Source organism: Ixodes scapularis, unplaced genomic scaffold (genome assembly GCF_016920785.2).
Source record: "Ixodes scapularis isolate PalLabHiFi unplaced genomic scaffold, ASM1692078v2 PGA_scaffold0__279_contigs__length_252992795, whole genome shotgun sequence".
Taxonomy (NCBI): Eukaryota; Metazoa; Arthropoda; class Arachnida; order Ixodida; family Ixodidae; genus Ixodes; species Ixodes scapularis.
Genome location: NW_024609835.1, coordinates 69121979 through 69142685, shown reverse-complemented (window position 1 = coordinate 69142685; position 20707 = coordinate 69121979). Strand labels below are relative to the sequence as shown.

Sequence of the window (20707 nt, the reverse complement as noted above, 5' to 3'; positions counted from 1 at the left end):
AAAAATAGAGCACTTTGGAATTAGAACAGGTATGAGGTGGTGAGAGAGATTTGAAAAGGGGTCATGGTGCCTGGCTTGACTTTTGGAAACGCAGTGCTATCCATGAAATCCGAAGTGCATGCGAGACTAGAAATAAAACAGCGCGGAGTAGGTAGACTGGCTTTGGGGGCACTTTGCAAAACGCCAAACCAGGGAGTACAAGGAGACATGAGATGGGCGTCATTTGAGAGCAGGGAAGCGGTGAGCAAGATAGAATTTGAGGATAGGTTGAGGCAAACGGATGGGGAGCATTGGGCACGAAAGGTTTTCAGCTATTTATACATGAGGAGTGTAGACACAAAAAAGAGAAAGCGCACTAGGAAATTAAGAGGAAAGTTTTTGGGCTATAGCGAAGATACAGAAGAGAAAGTCTCAGTTAAGAAGAAAGTTAAGGCCACAGAAAGAGATCGGTGGCTAGAGGAATGCAGACAAAGACGGCTCTGGAAAGCTATAGATTAAACAAAACAGTTATTGCCAAAGAAAGCATTTATGACAATTCTAGGTGAAGCTCATTGTTGTTTGAGGCGAGGACGGGTGTTCTGCGAACCAGAACATACAGACTGAAGTACCAGGAAATGGATACAGTGCGCACCGCTTGTGGACAGGAGGACGAGACGGCTGAGCACTTGATAGTCTACTGTAAAGGGCTTCACCCTATGCGTATCGAAGACAACATAGATTTAATAAAGTCATTGGGTTTTAGAGACAGCGAAGGAAGAGTGGATTTCAAGACTGTAGATATTACCAAGCAAAGATTAAGTGAATGGTGGCAGAAATCGAGAGAAAACTAGGTATTTTCTTATTCACTGATGGCAAGGGGGTTTCATAGCCTCCCTTTCTTTGCACTGCGGAGTGAATATAGATTTCCCATTTAAATATTATAAACTTAAATAGTAAAACAAAATCGCTAGGTGGCGTAAGCTACCACCCGAACCAAAGGGCTCAGCCGTATTCATCCATCCATCCATCCATCGCTCGTGGCCGCGAGAGCAAAGCAGATTTGACGTCTGCTATTGTTATACCAGTAGGGGTGTGCGAATACTGCTTCCAATCGAATAGTGCAGTGCCATCCCTGGCGTTAACCGCGCAAAGAGAGCCGGTTGCATCGGCTTTCCTTTACACCGGAAAGGCAATGAATGACGTGGGGGTGTACAGGCGGAAGAGCGCACCCGCAAAACAGTTACTCAAGTCCACGCACACAAAAGAAAGACAAACTTACGGAGCGCTGGATCACTCTTTGTTATATTTACACTTTCGTCTTCGTCTTCTTTTGGTATTAAGGACTAGGATCATAGAGAATAGTTGGGTTTCTTATTTGAAAAGGATTCTAAACAGCAAACCAGAAACTGAAACTAAAATTAATGTTAAAATCAATAAAATTTGCACTCAGTTGCGAGCGGCCGGCCGCGCCAGTTGCGCCGGGATGATCGAGCGCCTAGCGCGAGTTGATGATGATGATGATGATGTGGCTGTTCTTTTTGAATCGGGCGATACCGAACCATGCTCGTGCCTAGCCAAAACATAGGGTCGGAGGAGAGCGCCACCTCGTTTGGTTTGGCTACAATACGATGGCAGACCGGCAGCAATGGGAGAGCGAGCCGCCTGCCAGGAATCTTAGTACAGGATGCGTTGGCTAAATATTACGGAGGTTCATTGTCACGGCCAGGAGAAAATACGAAACGCGACTGTCTCTGATAATGATTTTAATGGAGACTGATTGCTGATCGGTTCCTTCTTCCCCTCTTCTTCACATCTCTTTATAAAAGATCACGTCTTCTTCCCTACTCTCGTTTCGTCCTACTTTATATTGTTGAAGTCTCAACAGGCTACCGCCTCAGGTTTCGCCGGAGTAAAGTCCAAGAAATTACATCGCTCGCCGGACCTGAAGTTGCCCTCGTGGAGTAGTAGCCTTTGCTTGTGAATCTGTTCGGCTTCTCATGTTCCGATGACACCGTGCTTTAAAACTTACACGCCGTTCTTCAAAATCTAGACGTAGTGCTTCGAAACGTCTGTAATTCTAGTTAGCCATGCAGACGTCTTCCCAAGAAACGGTGGCGTGCCCAACGACGGGAGGCGGGCCTCAGGAGTAGAAGGCGGATATACTGCTCCTGGAAGCAGAGCCTATGGGCAGTCATGTAACTGAGTTGATTTAATAACGTTGGCTGCAGTGTACACCCTTCTGAGGGTGAAAACCGTCGGAATCGTGCACAGGAGACGGCGCAGTAATGAGAACGGTGCCACAATGATAGCGAATCAGGCAAGCATCGAGCCGCTGTCGATGTGACAGACGTTACCTGGTAGCGTAAGTGCGCTCGAAGGTCTCCTCGGCGCTGTCCCGCTCTAGGCCGTCTTGCAGCGATGTCAAGAATAATTCGATCTACTGTGTTCCTATTTTTGCCAAACTTTCTGAACATCGTCTATCTGACAAGTTGTCGCCGTCGGGCTCAGCTGTGTTGGGTGACAGTTTCTAAATTGCGACGCTTTCGTCGTTACCGTCTTCTGTAAGCGAGCTCTTTTGAGATTGCACTCTTTTTGCCAGCGGAAGAACTAACGCGTCATGTCCTGGGGCCCTATGTTGCGCTTTTTGGACTCCCACGGCGACTAGGGAGAAGGAACTGACGTCAACAACGCAGCAAATGCAGATTTGATGTTGACAAAAAAAAACAAAAAAAAGTGACCTTTTTTTTTTTTTTTCGGAAATTCGTCATTAGTGATTCTCACCAATCAACATCCAATCTGCGTTTGCTGCGTTGTTGACGTCACATCCTTCTCCTTAGTCGCCGTGAGAGTCCAAAAAGCGCAACATAGGGCCCCTGATGCTTTAACGTTATTTTCTGAGATTCGCAATTGTTCCATAGACCGCTTGCAAAATCAAAGCGATCCCAGCGGCGTAGTGCCACGCAAAGCATCTTGGGTACCTTTTTGGCCACCGTTTAGGTTTCGATTTGCCACTCTCACTTCACTATACTTCGTCAAGACTAAATGCAGTGCAGGCATTTTTAAATACGTGACTTTCCTTAAATTTATCGTGTTGCCTACCAATACGGATAGAATGATGGGGCACGTTTTCGGGGCTCCCGAGGTACCAGAGTTTCTGGGCAGGTAAAGGAGGGAAGAAGAAGAATTGTACTTGGCCGATCATCCTCTTCCATCGCCTATATGTGTCCTAGACTTATACCGCACTCTGGAGTTGTAGCCAGGACGCCAGAAAGGCATGAGACGTGGCAGTCCTTACTCCTACTCCTCGCTAAGTTTAGGCGTGTCCTTACGTCCGCTGGAGGCCCGTATTTCAACGGGGGCTCTCACGAAGATGAATGGGAGCAATGCAAGCGAGCGCTGACTTTACTTTTAACCAGTGCTGGGATGCACTACTTCGTCAACGGGGCAATAAAAATTGAAACCACGCCACTCCTCTCCATGTCCAAAGAGGTCCCATAATGCAACTCGTGCAGTGTTGTATGCTGGGAGTTTCGGACGCAGCCCATTACTGCTTCGCTCGCTCTTTCTCCTAATCACCATGTTTCATTCCTAATCTTCAACGCCGTCAATAATCGGAGTAATCTTATGTTCGTATTCAATACTTTTCTGTTAAATAATACTGCGGTCCTCGTTCATGGTGAGGAGGAAACAAAAAACCTGACTGTCACCGAGTATGGTTTTAATTCAATGACGACTGATTTCTTCTCAATTTCTCGTCCTCTTCTTTATAACCTCTTCAAGAAATAAAAAGCTCCCAACTTCTTTGCTCCTTATTCGTCCTAGTTTAGGCTGTTGAAGATTCAACAGTCTACGGCCCCAGGGTATGGCGGAGTGAAGTAAAAAAAATGACGCTACCTGGCTGATCTAGAGTCTCTTGCTAAGGCAACCTGTTTTAGGAATCTGTTCGGCTTCTTAGATCGTGATGATTCTCTGCTGCTTTTGTACTTATATATTTGTTTATAATTGTTCTCTTATTTTTATGAAGCTCTGTTTCGGTATTTCCTTGTGACGTCTTTGTGTTGTATAGCCTTTTCGTTTCTTATGCTTTTAAGATTTTTTTCATCGAATTTGTGGATTCACGCGTCATGTTTTTCAGAAATATTCTGTTTTGATGCCACTGATTTTTGTATGGTGTAGTTTTGTTGAGTTGCTTTTCATATAGCGCCAAATGTGTGATGTACTCCCACGTTGAACATATGTGACTGTTGCAACATTTCCTTCGCTTTCTTTGTTTTTCAGACTTTGTCATGCGTCGTCTTCGTTGTTAAGTTTTGTGGTGTCTGTACGATATCTTGTTTTGTAAAAATGTCTAGCTGCGATGGTTTATTTGTTTTTTTGACTGACGGGATGTCAGTCAATAAAACAAATAAAACATCAAAACCACAAGAAATACAAGATGTATTTCTTGTTCGATGGGCTCGCCCGTATCTTGAGAATGTCTTTTTGGTACACTTCGTTGGTGACTAATATCGACTTCATTTGATGCGGTGCCACTTCTTTTGGTGTTGTTTTCATCCCTTTGTAGTTTGATCTCTGCTGGAAGATTGAACACAGGCAGTGTGCTCGTTGTTTTCCGTTTGAAGTATACGCTCCTGAGTTGATCCGTCGACTGGTCTTTGTGCCTTGTCGATGTTTTTGCTCTCGGTCTTCTTTCGGGGATTTGAAGGGTATGTCGATGTGCCGTGCTTTGATCCTTGCCGAGCCTTTTGAACAGCGTTTTTTCGATATGTGGTAACCACTGGGCTCAGTCGTACTGGGTGACACTTTCGAAATTGCGTCGTTTTCGTCGTTATCGTCTTTTGTACGCAAGTTATTTTCAGGTGGCACTCCATTTTCCGGGTGAAGAACTAACACCTTATGACTTAAATATTTAGCTTTTCTTTCAGAGATATTCAGTATTTCATTTACTGCTTCGGTTTCTGATTTTCGTAATTTTCGTGTTCCAGTTCTGATCTTCAATTCCGTCACAATCCTACTAATCTTATATTCACACTCGATGTCTTACTAAATTCTTTTTCCAAGTCTTCGCCACGCACAAGCGGTTCGATTGCTGAATTTATGTGAGTGGGTCGTCTCTCGGATATCCTGCGCATGTTCTATTTATTTTTCTGTATGAATCTTATTCACTTTTCACATCGGTAAACCTACGTCGACGTGTATTAGCGGCGAGAAGTTTTAGTGGCGCCCTCATAGGTTACCTTCCGTGACGTCATTACCTTGCGAGCAACAAGTTCGATGGTGTTTATAAGGAGCATGGTGGAAGCTTGAAGTCATTGCGCTCTTAAAGCAACACTACGAACACCGTCGAAATTGAAGTTCTTCCATTCCTGTTATTTCCGTCGATGAGAAGTCCTTTGCCGACGTCATAGTCAGCATTCGGCCAATCGTGGAAGGCCGACCACAGCGACGCTTTGGATTGCGAAAGTCGTCAATAAAAAGTTCTCTCAGCGTTTGTCGTAAAGGCGTGTTCACACAGGGAGCGAAGCGCGAATGCAGCGCTGCTCACGTGTCGCCAGCTACTTATCGTCTGCCATAAGCAAAAGTTTCTACGGTGCGATACAAAGCTTCTGAACGCTCCCGTAAACACGTGCTTAGCGTGAGGTCAGCGCTATGCTTGTAGTGCTCCGCTGCAATGGTGAACAGGGCTTCAAACCACTCGACCTTCCAGAAGTCGCTCGGTATCCGCGCAATATTTGTCCATCCTGGCCAGACAACGACATTCTCCTTTCCGATGAGTGTCCATGTTGATTGCGCGTTGATATTCCCGGGTTTCGGCACTGTAATTTAATGAGAAGTAAAATCCGGGTCCTGCTTCTTGACCGGGAGGAAATATAAAACATGACTGCCACTGACGTTGGTTTTAACGGCAACTTATTTCTGCTCGATTCATCGCTCTTTTCTTCATCTTTCTAACAAATAAAAACTGCCATCCTATTCTTTGCTTTGTTTTCGTTCTAGTTGCTGCTGTTGACGATCCAACAGTCCGGTCACGTGAGTGCGGATCGGCGGCCAAGTGTGTTAACACGCCATAGCTCGGAGCACGTGGAGCGAAAACTAGCGCTGCAGAACCCAGGCCTTCCGAGATCTTTCGCGCGCTGTCTGCGCTCCTCAGACAATTGCATTCGCCCGGTAGCGACTGTTTCTGCGGGGCGCTTGGTGGCGCCTGCTCTTAAATTAAACAATACTAAGAAATAGCCGAGGATAATCATCATCAACATTATCATCAGTCTACGGAACTTTGAAGCAGCGCGAATTCTGCTCCCCGCCTCTCGCCACAATACACACAACCATTTGGCAAGTAAGAAGTTGATCGAAATTCGAAGGTTCATCCGTTCGTAGCGCGAAATATGTATCACAAATACCGCAGCACGTAAATGAAGTTCAGAAAGTTGTTCTCATGCATGACGAAAAAACTATTTCTATGCCTGTCCCGCCGGCCCAGACAGCATCCGCAGATGAAAAATAAAGATTCGACTTAGATATTCTGCAATCTGAGCTATCATCCAGCGAAACGGCGTAAAGAGAGGATTAGGCAATAAAATTACGAACCAAGAGGGGTCAATTAACCCGTTTTTTTTTTATGGCGAAAACAGTGAAAATGCAACGTTCATTCTGCGGGGTCACACTTGACAGCGTGCTTTGAGACGGTTCTTTTTTCTGTTTATGGGTTGGAAATAAGCGCCGGATACGAAGACTTAGGGAACTGGCTCGGCCCGCTTTTTTCTGTCGAGCAGCCGAGCGTTTGGACAGTCTGGATGCCTGTCCAAACGCTCGACTGCCCAACAGAGTTTACGGGTTCACGGCCGTGAACCCAGGATTCCTTGGTTCACGGCCGGAGGCCGTGAACCTAGGGATCCCGGGTTCAATCTTCACTACTGCCCCTTTCGATCTCCATGAGTACCGTACGTACCAGCGTGCGGCCCTGTTATCACTACTGCATGATTCACGTTAAAGACCACAGGCTAGCAGTCGTACTGCACTGGCTAGATTACTCATCTGCAGTGGGTAACAACGTCACCCTACTCTGCCAGGTTATATTCTGACTATAAAAACACTTAACTGCTATTTTTGTTTTGACGTGACGTTTGTTTCTTGTTAAATTTAGCGGGAGACACTGAACCGGTGCATACTCGTGACAGGTCACCTGACATCAATTTTCCCAGTAAATGTAGCGGGGAAACAAAATTGATGCGGAACTCGTGTGACGTAATTTTCTCCGGATAAATCAAGCGGGAAACGCTCAGATGGTCAACAATTTTAGATTTTGGGCCGGGCGAGGGGGGAGGCGGTAGGGGTGGTACCCTTAGGAAAATAATCCGTGTTTTAAATATATATATATATATATATATATATATATATATATATATATATATATATATATATATATGACATCTTCAAGTTGTGGGGAGCCGAGGCGTTCGCATATAAGTAAAAAAGCCAGCGAGGTTTCTTTTTTTTTTTTTTTTTTAAGTGCGAGTAATTCCAATTTGCGAGCTGCGAGTCCGGCGAGTGAAGAACGGGAACAGGGGGGAAGGGGAGGGAGGTAGGGGTGTTATAGTTGGCTGACAGCTTAAGAATAACATTTCGTCACACGCGCAGCCAAAGACCAGCAGGAGGTAACGAGCGTATGGGAGGCGAAGCATCTGCTGGGTTCTTCGCCAACTCCAGTTCGTAATCACATCTTTTTACCAAAACAACGTTGGTAGTTTATTTTAATTTCATCTAACTGCATTAATATAGGACACATTGTTTCTAGAACGTCAGTGAATACATAGAACAAGGCAGGAGGGTGTAATTTCCTGAACAATGTAATCACGTTCAGCTGTACGCCTGACACCTCAGTATTGCTTTTAAGAGGCCAACAAATATGCGACTTACTTTGTTTTAGCGTAACATAGAGTGAAATTAATTTATATGACCTGTTGTCGAGAGAACACAACACAGTTAAAGTTAATTATTCAAGCTGAGATTAATGCTGCTCACATTTGTTTTATATATAATTGTATCTAAAACATAATTAAGGAAGAAAAATTAAAAACAAAAAAAAGAATGCACAGCATGAAGTGTTTTGGGTCACTGGTCGTTCCTGTTGATTCTTGAAACGTCATTTTGCAAAACATATGAACACGAATGGATTGACTGATCATTTTTAAATTTTTTTTTTATGTCTTCATAATTTTTATGGGGTCATTAGTGTAAGCAACATCTAAGTGCACATGGGGAGTGAAATCACAATACATTGAAAATCCATAATGTATATCGTTACGTAATTATATTTTATTTTTTACCCTAAAAAATCAGAACTTTGCGGGAGATAACAAATGAGTTTCCTTTTTAAAGCATGAAATTTCTTTTAACACTAAACCCCAATTCCAAAATTGCGTCAGGCCGTTTTTCCGTCCGTGCGTTTTCCGTTAAATTTAGCTGGGAAAGTGATGTCACGTGACGTCCCGTGAAGTCACGTGACTTCTATATTTTGGGGAAATTGACGGCTAGAATCTAGAAGTCTAGGTATTCTCACAGAGTATACAATTGACAAATAAAGTTAACTCCGACATTAAGAAAGCACAAATGGAATATTACAAGCATAAGCTTTTTAGCAAGCGACGCAATCCGAAGAAGTTTTGGGATACAGTAGCAAGCCTTACCTCAAACACGGAAAAAAAACTTTTGGACGAATTAACAATTGATGCTGTCTTGTTCGTTGGTGAGTCATCAGCAAATAAGTTTAATTATCATTTTGTGGCTTCCGGCGCATCATTGTTCTCAATAAACCGTGATAGAGTGGAATCTTACGTCACCAAAAATGTATCAACTTAGTTTTTCTGTCCCCTAAATGCGAGGCAGAGATAATTACTGCGATACATGCCTTCACTAACAGTACCACAACTGGCGAAGATGACAGCTGAACCATTTAAAGTGATGTCTCATTTTATTTCAGCTAGCGCCTTTCGCTCATATTTTTAACGCTGTATTAAGCACATGTATTTTTCCATGGAGAATGACAATTACTAGGGCCTGCGTGTTGCGTTAAAGGGGATAACCAAATAATCTAAATAATCATCGACCAAGATCAGTTTTGCCAGTGTTCCCCAAAATATTCGAGCGACGTGAGGCTCACAAGCTTTCTTACAGCAAATACTCCGGTCGTACACAAGGAATATGGGTTTCAAAAAAAGAGAAAAAAAAAACACAAATCAAACGAAATGGCGTTATTAAACATTAAATAGAAGATAATCAGCAGCAATAAAAATAAGCTCTTTCTATTCAGCACTGTCTTAGATTTTAGTGAGGGTTTTTGACTCTATCAAGCATGATATTTTTTTTTTTTGGAAACTGGAAAGCTAAGGATTCAGAGGCACGCGTTGGAGCTAATTCCAAGTTATCTAACGTGGTATACGTTAATACATGGCGCGCAGTCGGAGTTTGAAACCAGTGTGCACGGTGCACATCAGTGATCTATTTCAGGTCCCCTGTTATTTATTCCCTTTAAATTGCCGTACTTTAATTTCTCTTTTCTCTTTAGACAACCTAGTTAATTTTACAGAGACGCCCGACATAATCATGCACGCAGACGACGCAGATGAATTGTTTTTCCTCATTCGAACTTGATGAATCTAGAATCCTCGTCAAATGACTGGAACTTATCGCTATGGTTACGATTTAGTAAACTGCAGCTTGACACTAGTAAAACAAGACATAATATTTTATAACCAAAATTATGAGCCCGTAGTTGCGACATGAATATCACGTCTTGTCTATGAAAACTAATTTGTTTCGGCATCTTCTGTCTTTGCGTCGCAAAAGTTTCTCGTCTTTGTATTTTTCACAAAATTTATTACTCTAACCCAACTCAAAAACAAAAATTTATTCTTCCTTCTCCAAAGATCTCTGCTCGCTTTGACCATCAATGCAAAGTAGGATTTTATCAGTGTCGTACCAACGCGTAGATTGACTCCTTTGTGCCCAGAACGTCTTCCAAGTGAAACCACCTTCCCGCATCGTTAGTGTCCATATCAACACCTGATTTGTTCAAAATTGCGATAACCAATCATCTTTGTTGATATAAATACTTCGTTTTGTATTTAATTTTGTTTTACTGTCTTTTGTACTGCATCTTGACCCTCCCCTCTCTAATGCCCTAGCGGCACTGATGGTACTGAAATAAATAAACTATTATTGAAAATGTAAGCTCACATAAATTTCTGGGTGTCTGGTTCAATGAAAGCATGATTTTGTCTCGTCATGTCAAACACCTCCGCTAAAAGTTTTTCCGTTTCATTGGCATATTGCGAAGGCTTATACTATTACTTCCATGTTAGTTAGAACGTCAATTATATTACGCATTGCTGCACCCGCATCGAGACTATTGTCTACTGACCTGGGGCACAACAGTGACAACGTATCGTAACAGGCTACGTCTCCTACTTGCGCTCACACTGCTCTTCTTTCACTAAGCACACCATCCCTACGATTCAGCAACATTCTAACTTAAGATGAACCTTATTAATTTACACAGAGCGGAAAACCAGAAAGTGTATAAAAATATACAAAAAGTATGACCTATAATTTTTGGTATGAGACATACATTCAGGAGAGAATCCGCATTAAATACGGCAACGTTTCGCTCCTTCCTTCCCAGCATTTTCTGGATGTCAAATAAACTTCATTCTAACTTCGTTCAAACTCAGTTTTCCTGCTAGATATAGAGGGAAAATTCACGTCTTGTTGCAAAAACATCAATTCAGTTTCCCCGCTAAATTTTGCTGGAATTTGACGTCACGTGAACTATGCGCCAATCCAGTTACCCCCTAAATTTAGCGGGAAAATTCGCGTCTCGTGACCCAGATACCAATGCAGTTTCTTCGCTAAATCTGGCGGGGGAAGTCGACAAAACGTGACCTAACATCACGTGACTTATACAACCATTTTGTTTCCTCGCGAGGCGAACAATATACGTTACATGACACATGACTTCCCTTACCAATTCCCTATAATGCATTCCAAACATCATAGGACTTTGAGTGCAAGGTCGCAGCCATTATTTTTCCTTACTCTTCGGTTTGACCAGTATAGGTAAGATTAATAAAATTAACTTTTGAGACTTCCACGCGTACACAGTAGTCATAAGACGCGCAGATATTAGTGCACGCTACTCTATCTCGTGGCTGTAACACGTAGCTGGTTTCCCACCTCTTCGTTGCCGAAGGAGAAGTTGAATTTGTCGATGGCCAGCTGCTTCACCTCCCTGGAGAAGTTGCGGAAGTCCTCGGTCTCGGGAGTCCTGGCGGTGACCGTGAGCAGGGCCTCGTAGGCCCTCTGGGCCAGCGCGTTCTTGTCCGGGGAGTCTGCCTCGCGGTACCACGGCTTCCGGCTGTCGTTGCGGCTGGGAAACCAGGAAAAAAACATTGTGTTTTACGCATAACCTCCCTTCATTTCTTTTTTTTATCATGAGCGTGACGACGCACTTTCTAATTCATATTTGACACACCTGAATGAAGAGCACCCTAATTGCTTGAACCATGTTTTGTATTTTTTTTTTCATGGCTGCAGTCCGATCTGGTTATCGGAGTGCCAGCAACGCAGCGGAATATATACGTTATCGCGATTTATCCTATTCCGGTTTAAACGTTGAAGTGTGATAAATCCTAAAATGTTGAGCATAAGCTGGCAGGTTAATAGTTCTTATCGAGTACCCAGCATGAAGATCGTTCCTTAAAAAGTTAAGTATGAGAAAGCTAATTCTTGCGACAATCGATAATTTCTCACGTCATTCGATAATTAGACACCAATTTTTCGTCTACGGTATTTGTCTTTTGCTACTTTGCGTTACACATTGACAAACAATATATTCCCTTCAGCGCTTAATTTAGCACTAGCAGAACGTAAAGGAATAGTACGTGGCCGTTCGGTGCTTGTACAATAAAAAAAGAAACGTTTTGGGGCAAGTTGAAAGTACGAATACCATATTTCCGGGATAATTATCCTCTGTCCGCTAAATAGTACTTTTAAAATATTTAATCGATAGGAGGTACATGGTGTTAAATAAAACAGCTTTGATACAATCTTGCATCACAGTTGAATAACTGCATTTGTAACTCAGGAAATGCGTTTATTCGGACCATTATATTGTAGAGCAAATACTGCTTTTATATTGCGGGATCTAAATTGCAATAGAAGATAAGGACACATGATTTGAGTGCCGGAGTGTGAGATGGAAGACGGAGTCTCCGTATTCTGTTTTTTCAAGCTTATGTAAACAAAAGTAAAAAATATAAAGACATTCAAACTTCCAGCAAACAAGTAGAAATAAATCACTTACTAAGTTGTTACCCATATAAACTTTTAAAACTCAGAAGGGAGAGAAAAATAAACGCTACTCTGGGCAATGTACCCCACGGTACATTGCCCAGAGTAGCACGCCCTACGTTAAAGGCAGAAGTGCTACAGCTTTCCGAGTGCTCTAGAACGAGCTACAGGTTCTTTCCGCCTCACTGTTTGACCGAAGAAAAAAACGCGAGCACGATGTCTCACGCTTTAGAAGTCGTCCTACCATTATGCATATGATCAACTTGCACCGCATAAAGCTTTGGACAAGATGGTCAGTATAAAAAATGCAAACCTTCAAAGCACAAATCGAACCACAAACTGCAGAAACGCAATTTAAGTAGGATTGGAAAGCCACCTCGGCGGCTCCGAGTAAAAGCGTCGGTCTAAGGCGGGCTCGAATCCCAGCTTAGGTGTCTGCAACCTAATGGGGGCTTATTGCGAAAAAACGTGCCGAGTAATCAATTTTTTGTTTTGCTCACCAAAAAAAAAAAAAAAAGAAGTCGTTGTAAATAATACTCAGTCGTCCGCAGGCGCATGCCAGATGCCTTTCGTTGGTTTGCCACCTGAAGCCCGAAAATTCGACCTTTGATTTGGAATTGGAATTGTAGTGATAGGCAATAATTGTCTTCGTCATAACGCAAACTACACCAGTCTCCCTTGTCGCTAAGCGCGACACAAGAAATCTCTGAATCGTAATCATAATTTTTCTGTCCTCCGGAATGTTTGGATGCATTGGTACGCACTCTGGCCGAGCGCCTTACAGTCCTGTCGTTGGATGTTCAAGTGCAGCTTAACTGCCACTGAGGTACGAAAATAGGGTTTTTTGCCTTAATACAATAATATATATTTTAGAATGCGTTATGTGCATGGTCATTTAACCGTTTAAAATATAGAACTCATCTTACAATTTAGTCTAACATTCCGTCAAGTAGTAAGCTGCAAAATGTCAACCACACTGTTTTTTTATGTTTATTTAGTCTTCGGAGTGTCTCTAGCAGCCGAACAACCTTCATGCTTCATGACCGCTTGGCGCACCACTACCAGAAGCATAAAAAAATAGAGTATGTATGGTGACATATCTGCAAAATATCTACGAGCTGCATTGGACACTGAGCTTTCAGGTTTTTAGGGTTCAGAGAATATTACATGTTTATAATAAACCTCTATATGACCTAAAGCCAGCAGGAGAACAGGTTGCTTTAAAATATGCGCTCTATGCTGTAATCCTCCAAGTCAAAATGTGTAACGAGACAGAATGTTCAACAGGTCAAAATGTAAAAATACTAAATGTCAGGACCTTTGACTCGACGGTCATTTTGTCTTGCTAGACGTTTTGACCTTTGAAGACATATTGAGCAGATGAGGGTTAGTCTTGTCGACCCAGTCCTAACACCTGCAGTGAAATGGAAGTTTCTAGATACCTTAACCACGAGGGCGCGCTTTTCAATTGAAGATGTCATGATCTTCAATTTAAAACGTTGCTAAAACTTTTTTTTAAACCGTAAACTTTTCTAAAACACAAGTAATATGCTTTAGAGATCCAGGAAAAAGATTGTAAATGAATTTCCACCAAAAATGCAAGATAAAAACTGCAACAACTGCTTTTGCATCCCTCTAAAATAAGCTGATAATGTTAAATGGCTGGGTATGTACATAGACAAACATGTTAAATGGAATATTCACATAGACCAGGTTTGTAAGAAATTAAGGATACTAAGGCCACATATGTACCATATCACAGAACTAGTACCGCGATCCATAGTTAAAATATATACAATGCACTGGGAAAATTCGTACTTCAATATGGAATAGTAGTTACGTTTCAGAGATCAAATGAAGTATGATGTTATTATAAAACATTTTTTCGACAACAAACATAGACGGGAAAATGAAAAAAAAGGACATTAAGACGAAATAAAAAAATTGTTGAATCATTTATAAGAACAAAATATGGCAAAGCCACAAAAAAAATTCCATATCTAAGATTTACCGGATTAGCTTGATAAAATAAAATACCCTAGTATAAAAAACAACTAGAAAAAGATGGATAAATGAACAGGGAAAAGAAGGCACATAAAATGTAATAGGAATAAATAATAGAGCATTAACGAAAGCGCATAATATAAAATGTTATTTTTTTCTACGATTATTAGAATTAATTTGTAAGTCGCAAGTTCCAATTTCCTTCACGATACGTAAAGGCTAATTCAATATGATTGGACAAGTTTTAATACGTACTCATTAAACTAGAGGAATTAAAATAGGCTGTGAAAGAAGGTGGAACTGTAAAATATATACTGATATTGGTATGCTTTGTTGTATTTATTTACCTGTGAAATAAAAAGCAAAAGCTCCTGTCGCGTTCCACGCAGAAGCCATTATTGGCTTATAATGCATTATTTTCAAAGAAAGTAATTAAAGGTGGTTTTGTATTCTATTGCATTGTATCTGCTCACTTGCACAATCTTGAATAATTTCCGGTCCTGTTACAAGTAGTATTCTATTCAATGTTACGGCGACACGCAGACTAATATAGCACTAAAGCTGCTGCATGATTGCACAAAATGTCAATACGTGTTGTAGAATTTAGAGACTGATAGAAAGGATTGCTTGTAGAATGAAAGTTAGAAGTGAACACAAGGATTCAAAGCACAATATTAGCCACGGCTTTCTATTTAACAGTACATGGAAATGGGCTAGTTGATTGTTTTTAATGCTTTGAATGAACTAAGCTGCAAAGGGGTTGCAATAACTACACATGGACTAGGAAGACGATACGACATACACGGTTATAGACGCTAAGTCCGTTTACCTGTGTATGGCATTTTGTCTTCACAGTCCTAGTGTCGTTTTTAGAAACCTTTCAGGGCCCACTTTAATCAAAGGATATTTATTTCCAACTGACATTGCGAATATTTTTGCGTAAATGTAGCATGTTTTTTTTATACGTGCTCACGTACAATTCCTTCGTATTTTATGCATGTTTAAATGCTCAGAATATAGAGCTGACAGCAAAAGATTGCGGACGCGGAAGCGCCAGACGAAATGACTGGCTGCACCTTACGACAGCACCTCGCCGCTCTCAAGACTCACGCTTTGCGCATGCGCTTCATTCCGTGTTCACAGTCATGTTGTTTTTTTTGTTTTTTTTCGCTCGCTTTCGTCTAACGTGAACGAGTTGACAGGCGCTGGAGCAAGGTGCCGCGAAATGTTATCCGGAGCACGCGAGCTCGGTCACCTATCGCGGTATAAGAGGTAGACGCGCAGCATGACGGCTGACATAGCGGCATCTTGCGCCGGTCATGGTTATTCTGAGCGGGTCGGACGAAAGCGAGTAAAAAACATATGGCCGAGAACAGGAAAGGAAGCGCATGCGCAAATATTGAGACTTGAGAGCGGTCGCGCGCCGTCAGGAGGCGCTGCGATTCATTTAGGCTGGCGCACCCGTGACCCACACTCTTTTGCTACCGACTGTACATCTGGGTCCCGCACACAAGCATTCTACGTTTAAGAGGGCCAGTGGCTTTATATTTGTTGTTTTATCTCGAAATAAATCATAGCCTTACCCTTGAAATTATTCTTATCCTCATAGTTTTCTAGTCGCGGCTGTAAGTCAAAGTTTCAAAGTGTAGCCGGAGTTGGCGTCATGGTGGACATAGGAAAGTAGGCGTGAAATCAAAACTGGGTACGAAGTGCAATGATGTTATATGTATATAGATGATGTGATAAATTACGTACTACGTGCATACCTGCCTCAACTTTAGTGGTTGCGACCAATATCCACCGAGAACTGGAAGTTTACTAACGACGACCTCTCACCTAGTGGCTGATATGTGACGTCGACAAAATTACGTATATGACCAAGCTTCAGGGAGACCGGGTGCGCATTTGTAAACGGTAGGTGATACGCGGCATGGCAACGCCGCTCACCCCGGATCGGCTGCTCCTCGAAGAGGACGCTGCGTTGTCACACATAGCAAAGGGCGATTGCTGTGCTCGCCGGCAGTGGGTGTTGCGCGACTATCAGTGGGGCGCGCTTTAAACCCCCCCCCCCCCCCCCCCCCCGGCCCGTTAACGCCCCTTCGCGGCGACAGTTGCGACGGCTCATTTACGCTCCCCAGTGATACACACGCGCACCGTCACCGCGAAGCGGCGTGAACAGGAGGGGGGGGGGGGGGGGGGGCGGGTAGGCGGGGAGGTAGAGGTTAATACGCGCCCCGGTGATGCACCAACGCCTTCTAGAATAGGAAGGCCTCAGCGCTTGCGAGTCGGGATTCAAAGATGGCGGAGAGGGAAGGCCATGGCGGTGGCTGGCACAGCCACAAGTCAACCTGTTCTAGGGTTTGCTTTTAACTACACTGCTGTGTTAGTTTCATGCAAAAATGCAGTTGTCAAACGCGTTTACTACGTCAAACGTGTTGGTACTGTAATCTGTAATGCCGTTTTCAATAATTTTTATTGTGTAATTTTTGGCAAGTATTCTTCATAAATAATCAATTCTTGCGGGGTTAATTACACAATTCACAATTTCGTGCTTAAAAGTATGTTTTAGTACAAACATTTTGTTCGCCAACATACCTTTTAACGCAGTTCTTAGGGTGGATCTATTCGTTATCGATGACTTCTTGACGTTTGTGAAGATCGACACTCGAGAGTGTATGTGCCAGAGGGTGTAGTACACATTAGTCGAAACATTTGTACCGTCTCACAACTGTTAGGATTGCGCTTCAGTATACGTGCCGTGCAAGTGGTGTATCTTTATGTCAGGAATGTTCTGTATAGATACACAGGACGGTTTCATTCGCAGAATCGTAGGTGGAATACACCGGGCGCGTATTTGTGCCCGGTAAATCAAGCTAAAAAAAAATTTTAGCTTGATTTGCGATGTAATTAAAAATAGCTCTTCAAAAAAAAAAAGAAAAAAAAGCTTTTTAAACAGCTTTTATTTACACAAAAATAATATTTCTGAGGTTGCGTTGTTGCCTAGACTTACTTAAAGCAGATGCAGCAGTAGTTACCATTGGAGATGACTAGGTTCTGTACAAGGAGGGATGTTTAGAGTCCTCGTCGAACTGACTGCTGTTAGACACAAATATGTTAATGTGATGTGACTTGTATATAAGCAAACTACGTGTTATGTCCTGCATTGCACGAGCGAAAGAACTGGTTTCGTCCACTTTGTTTTGTGACAATCGATTGCTCGTGCCAGCAAGGGCAAGCCCATTTCGGCATGGACTACGATCTTAGCTGGCCGCGATAAAGCGGCCGGAGTAAACCTATTGTATGCGTTACTCATATTGAGCCCTATGATTACCAGTCCACATAACAATGGCGACGAGAACAACCAGGACTGCACACGGGAATTCTCCGACTGTCTCAGCGATGACAGTTCTACAAGCAAGTTCAAAGCGTTCAACAGTTCTGGAAGGTCGGCCTGGGTAGAGCGATTGGACTTCTGCTTCCAGGCGAACAATGTGCAAGACCAGGCGAACGATGTGCAAGGCCGGAGAGAAGAGGGCATGTGACTGCTGTCAGTATACGTCGCCGAAACGTACGACACAGAACGAGCGCCAGTCGCACCCCGTAAACCGGGGGAAATAAATCTTTACGCATTTATGTCCACGCCACAAGACCACTACAATCCAAAACCATAAGAAATTTTTTTGTAGAAGCAAATTACAGAGACCTGACCAAGATCTCGAAGATTCCAATGCTTCTTAGGTAGCAGCGCTGAAAACAATTAGCTGCTGACTGCAGCAGCACCAGCTCCTACAGCGGTTTCATCGACGCAAAGTAGAGGCGACACGTGTTCGAATGTAACGATCCTAGCGTTATCTGTGATGCTCCGGGATCGCTTTGTATGCGTGGTTCAAGGTGAACACATCCAACAACGCCTTTTTGAAAGGTAAAGCTAAGCTTCAAACAAGCGTATGATATTGCCATCAGACTTGAAAGTGAAGTGCAACAGCAGCAGAAGCTAAAACTCATCAAAACAGATCTCTACAAAATATGTGAAACTACAGACCAACCGTCTTCCTTCAATGGGGGTCAGCACCAGTGACGATGTTACCGCTGCGATGAACAACATAGCGCAAAGACGTGTTCATTCCGCATGACATGTAGTTTTTTTGCAGGAAGACGGGCCACATCGAAAAAACGAGCCGAAATAAAGCACGTACCGCGGTACAACCACGCTCGACAAATCTGGTGAGCTACGACCGAGAGGAAAACGTCCTGGAGCCACCGATGAATGATTCGAACATGCGAGAACTGAACGATGTACACTCTTAATCTGGGGCCGGCAAACGTCACGGCCACAGCCGTGAACTGATTCGGCCCCGTCAAAATAGCCGTGAACAACGTCACGGTTGGAGTGGGCCCCTTCCTTCTTTGATGTTGCGAATGGCTATATAGGTGGCTCTGTAGGCGGCCCTGTAATTTTTGGTGGCCCGTTTGTGCAGGGCCGGCAAAAACAGGCCGGCTATGCGCATGATAGCGGGAAAAAAACACTGCTCTCCGCTAGATGGTGGCAGTTGCGGCCGCCCAGCGTGCCCCGTGGGCGCAGCCAGCGGGCACGCATGCGCATATCGATCATTTCTCTTCTCGGCGTGCAGGGACGATGAATTTCTAACGTACGAAGTACGAATCTAATCGGAAGCATCTACGGGTGACATTTGTTTCCTTATCATGGTGATGGAAGCCTATGTTAGTGTCCGCCGAAGCCGCGGGACAGTGAGTTAGTTCTTCAGGATGCTCACGTCGGAGGATATAAAAGGAATTCAACGTGGGCGGTGTAACCATGAGGGAACATATAAACGCGGTGGCTCCACACGGCCTGTTGATCTAACGGCACGACCAGCACGACCACTACTTCTGTCTGGACAAACTTGGCTGGTGCTTTTACTGCGAGCACAGTCCTCTTCAGCACAACCGACTGGGTAATTGTGTAGCTCCCTGGCTAACACCGGAATAGAGTCAAGTGTTGAAAGAGTTCATAACTAGTAAGTTTTGTTCTCGCCAACAGAGGACAAGTGGGACCCTATCCTGGACGGTACAGAATACAAAAATACACAATATTTTTGTATTCTAAGAAGCACGTTTGGAATCGCCTCTTTTCACATTATTCGGTACCGGCTGGCGTCGTCGGTGGGAAGCGGAAAACAGGTATACTTCGTTTCACCTTAGCATGGACAAGCGCGGACTCTTCGCATTTGACGCCAGCTCGGCTGTGCACAAGCACTTGTGGTGGGGGAAAATTTTTAAAGTTATCGGGTCACAGTCGCAGCCCTTACGATTTGCCTGTGGTAAGGTGAGGCAAAGAAAGCTAGCCGGCTATGCCTCGACGGTGGCCACCAAAATTTTACAGCGACAAGGTGTAAATAGTTTATAGGGGGGTACTTTTCTCTTGCCGAAGTGTCCGCGATAGAGCACGGCGTATACGGCGCACTCATCAGCTTGCCGTCCGAGGTATATAGTCGCGCGTCTCGGCCGGCGTCGACGATATCGTTAAGCAAAGGAGGACGGCCGCACAAGGACCATTTATACTAAAATTGATGATGAATATAGCATCTAGAATACACTAAGTTTGCCCTTGTGCGTGCACCCTCGTTTGCTCATGCGACCGTCGACGTCGGCCGAAACTTTCTTTTTGTGTGAACGAGTTTATATGCTTTTACTAGGCCAACTGAATTTCAGAAATGTATTGTATTAGAAAATATTTTTGAAAAAAAAAAAGTTAAATTATCTGCTTTACATTTTTTGACACAGTTTAGCAAGGTCTTTACCCTGACTTGACCATACTTTTAAATTTAGTAATTACAGTATGATAATTATTCAAAATTTTTGACACCATAATTATTTGAACGTCAAACTTTATGAATTTTCATATTACATAAAATTGGCTTTTTATGTGCAACGTGTAGTTTTTGAGCAACGATTTAGCCGGCGTTTCATGACGCAGCCTGTATGATATAGCTATCGACATGTAGATCCTGGCAAATGGACAGCCTCAGCTCCCCTTCCTGGTGGCGTCGAAATTTACTGCTTTGTTCCCACTCTTCAAACTGGCACCAAAGCTATGCGGAGGGCAAGTTCGTCTGCTCCTTGCGCAGGGGGTAGCGGTGACGTCAGAACGCCGAGCCCTGATTGGCTGATCGAGCCCCCCTATCTGAGCGTCGTCTGCTTCTTTGCAACGTCGTCTGCTCGCAACGTCGTCTGCGTCTGTCTCACCTTTCCTGTGACTTTCGGAAGTGCAGAGGCCAGATTCACGAAACGATCTTACGCAAAAAATGTGCGTAAGACAAAACTTAAGAACAAATTCGTATTCACGAAACGAAATTTTCGTAAGTTTTGCGCAGGT

At 43.3% G+C, this 20707-nt stretch overlaps 1 protein-coding gene across 1 annotated transcript in view; it reads right to left on the bottom strand.

Annotated features, from left to right (window-relative positions):
- LOC8043723 (atrial natriuretic peptide receptor 1) overlaps positions 1 to 20707 on the bottom strand; it is a 214104-nt gene that overhangs the window by 167807 nt on the left and 25590 nt on the right. Inside the window, exon 3 of the mRNA XM_042292130.1 lies at positions 11212 to 11404. Within this exon, the coding sequence (XP_042148064.1) occupies positions 11212 to 11404 (193 nt within the window). The remainder of the gene's footprint in view (positions 1 to 11211; positions 11405 to 20707) is intronic.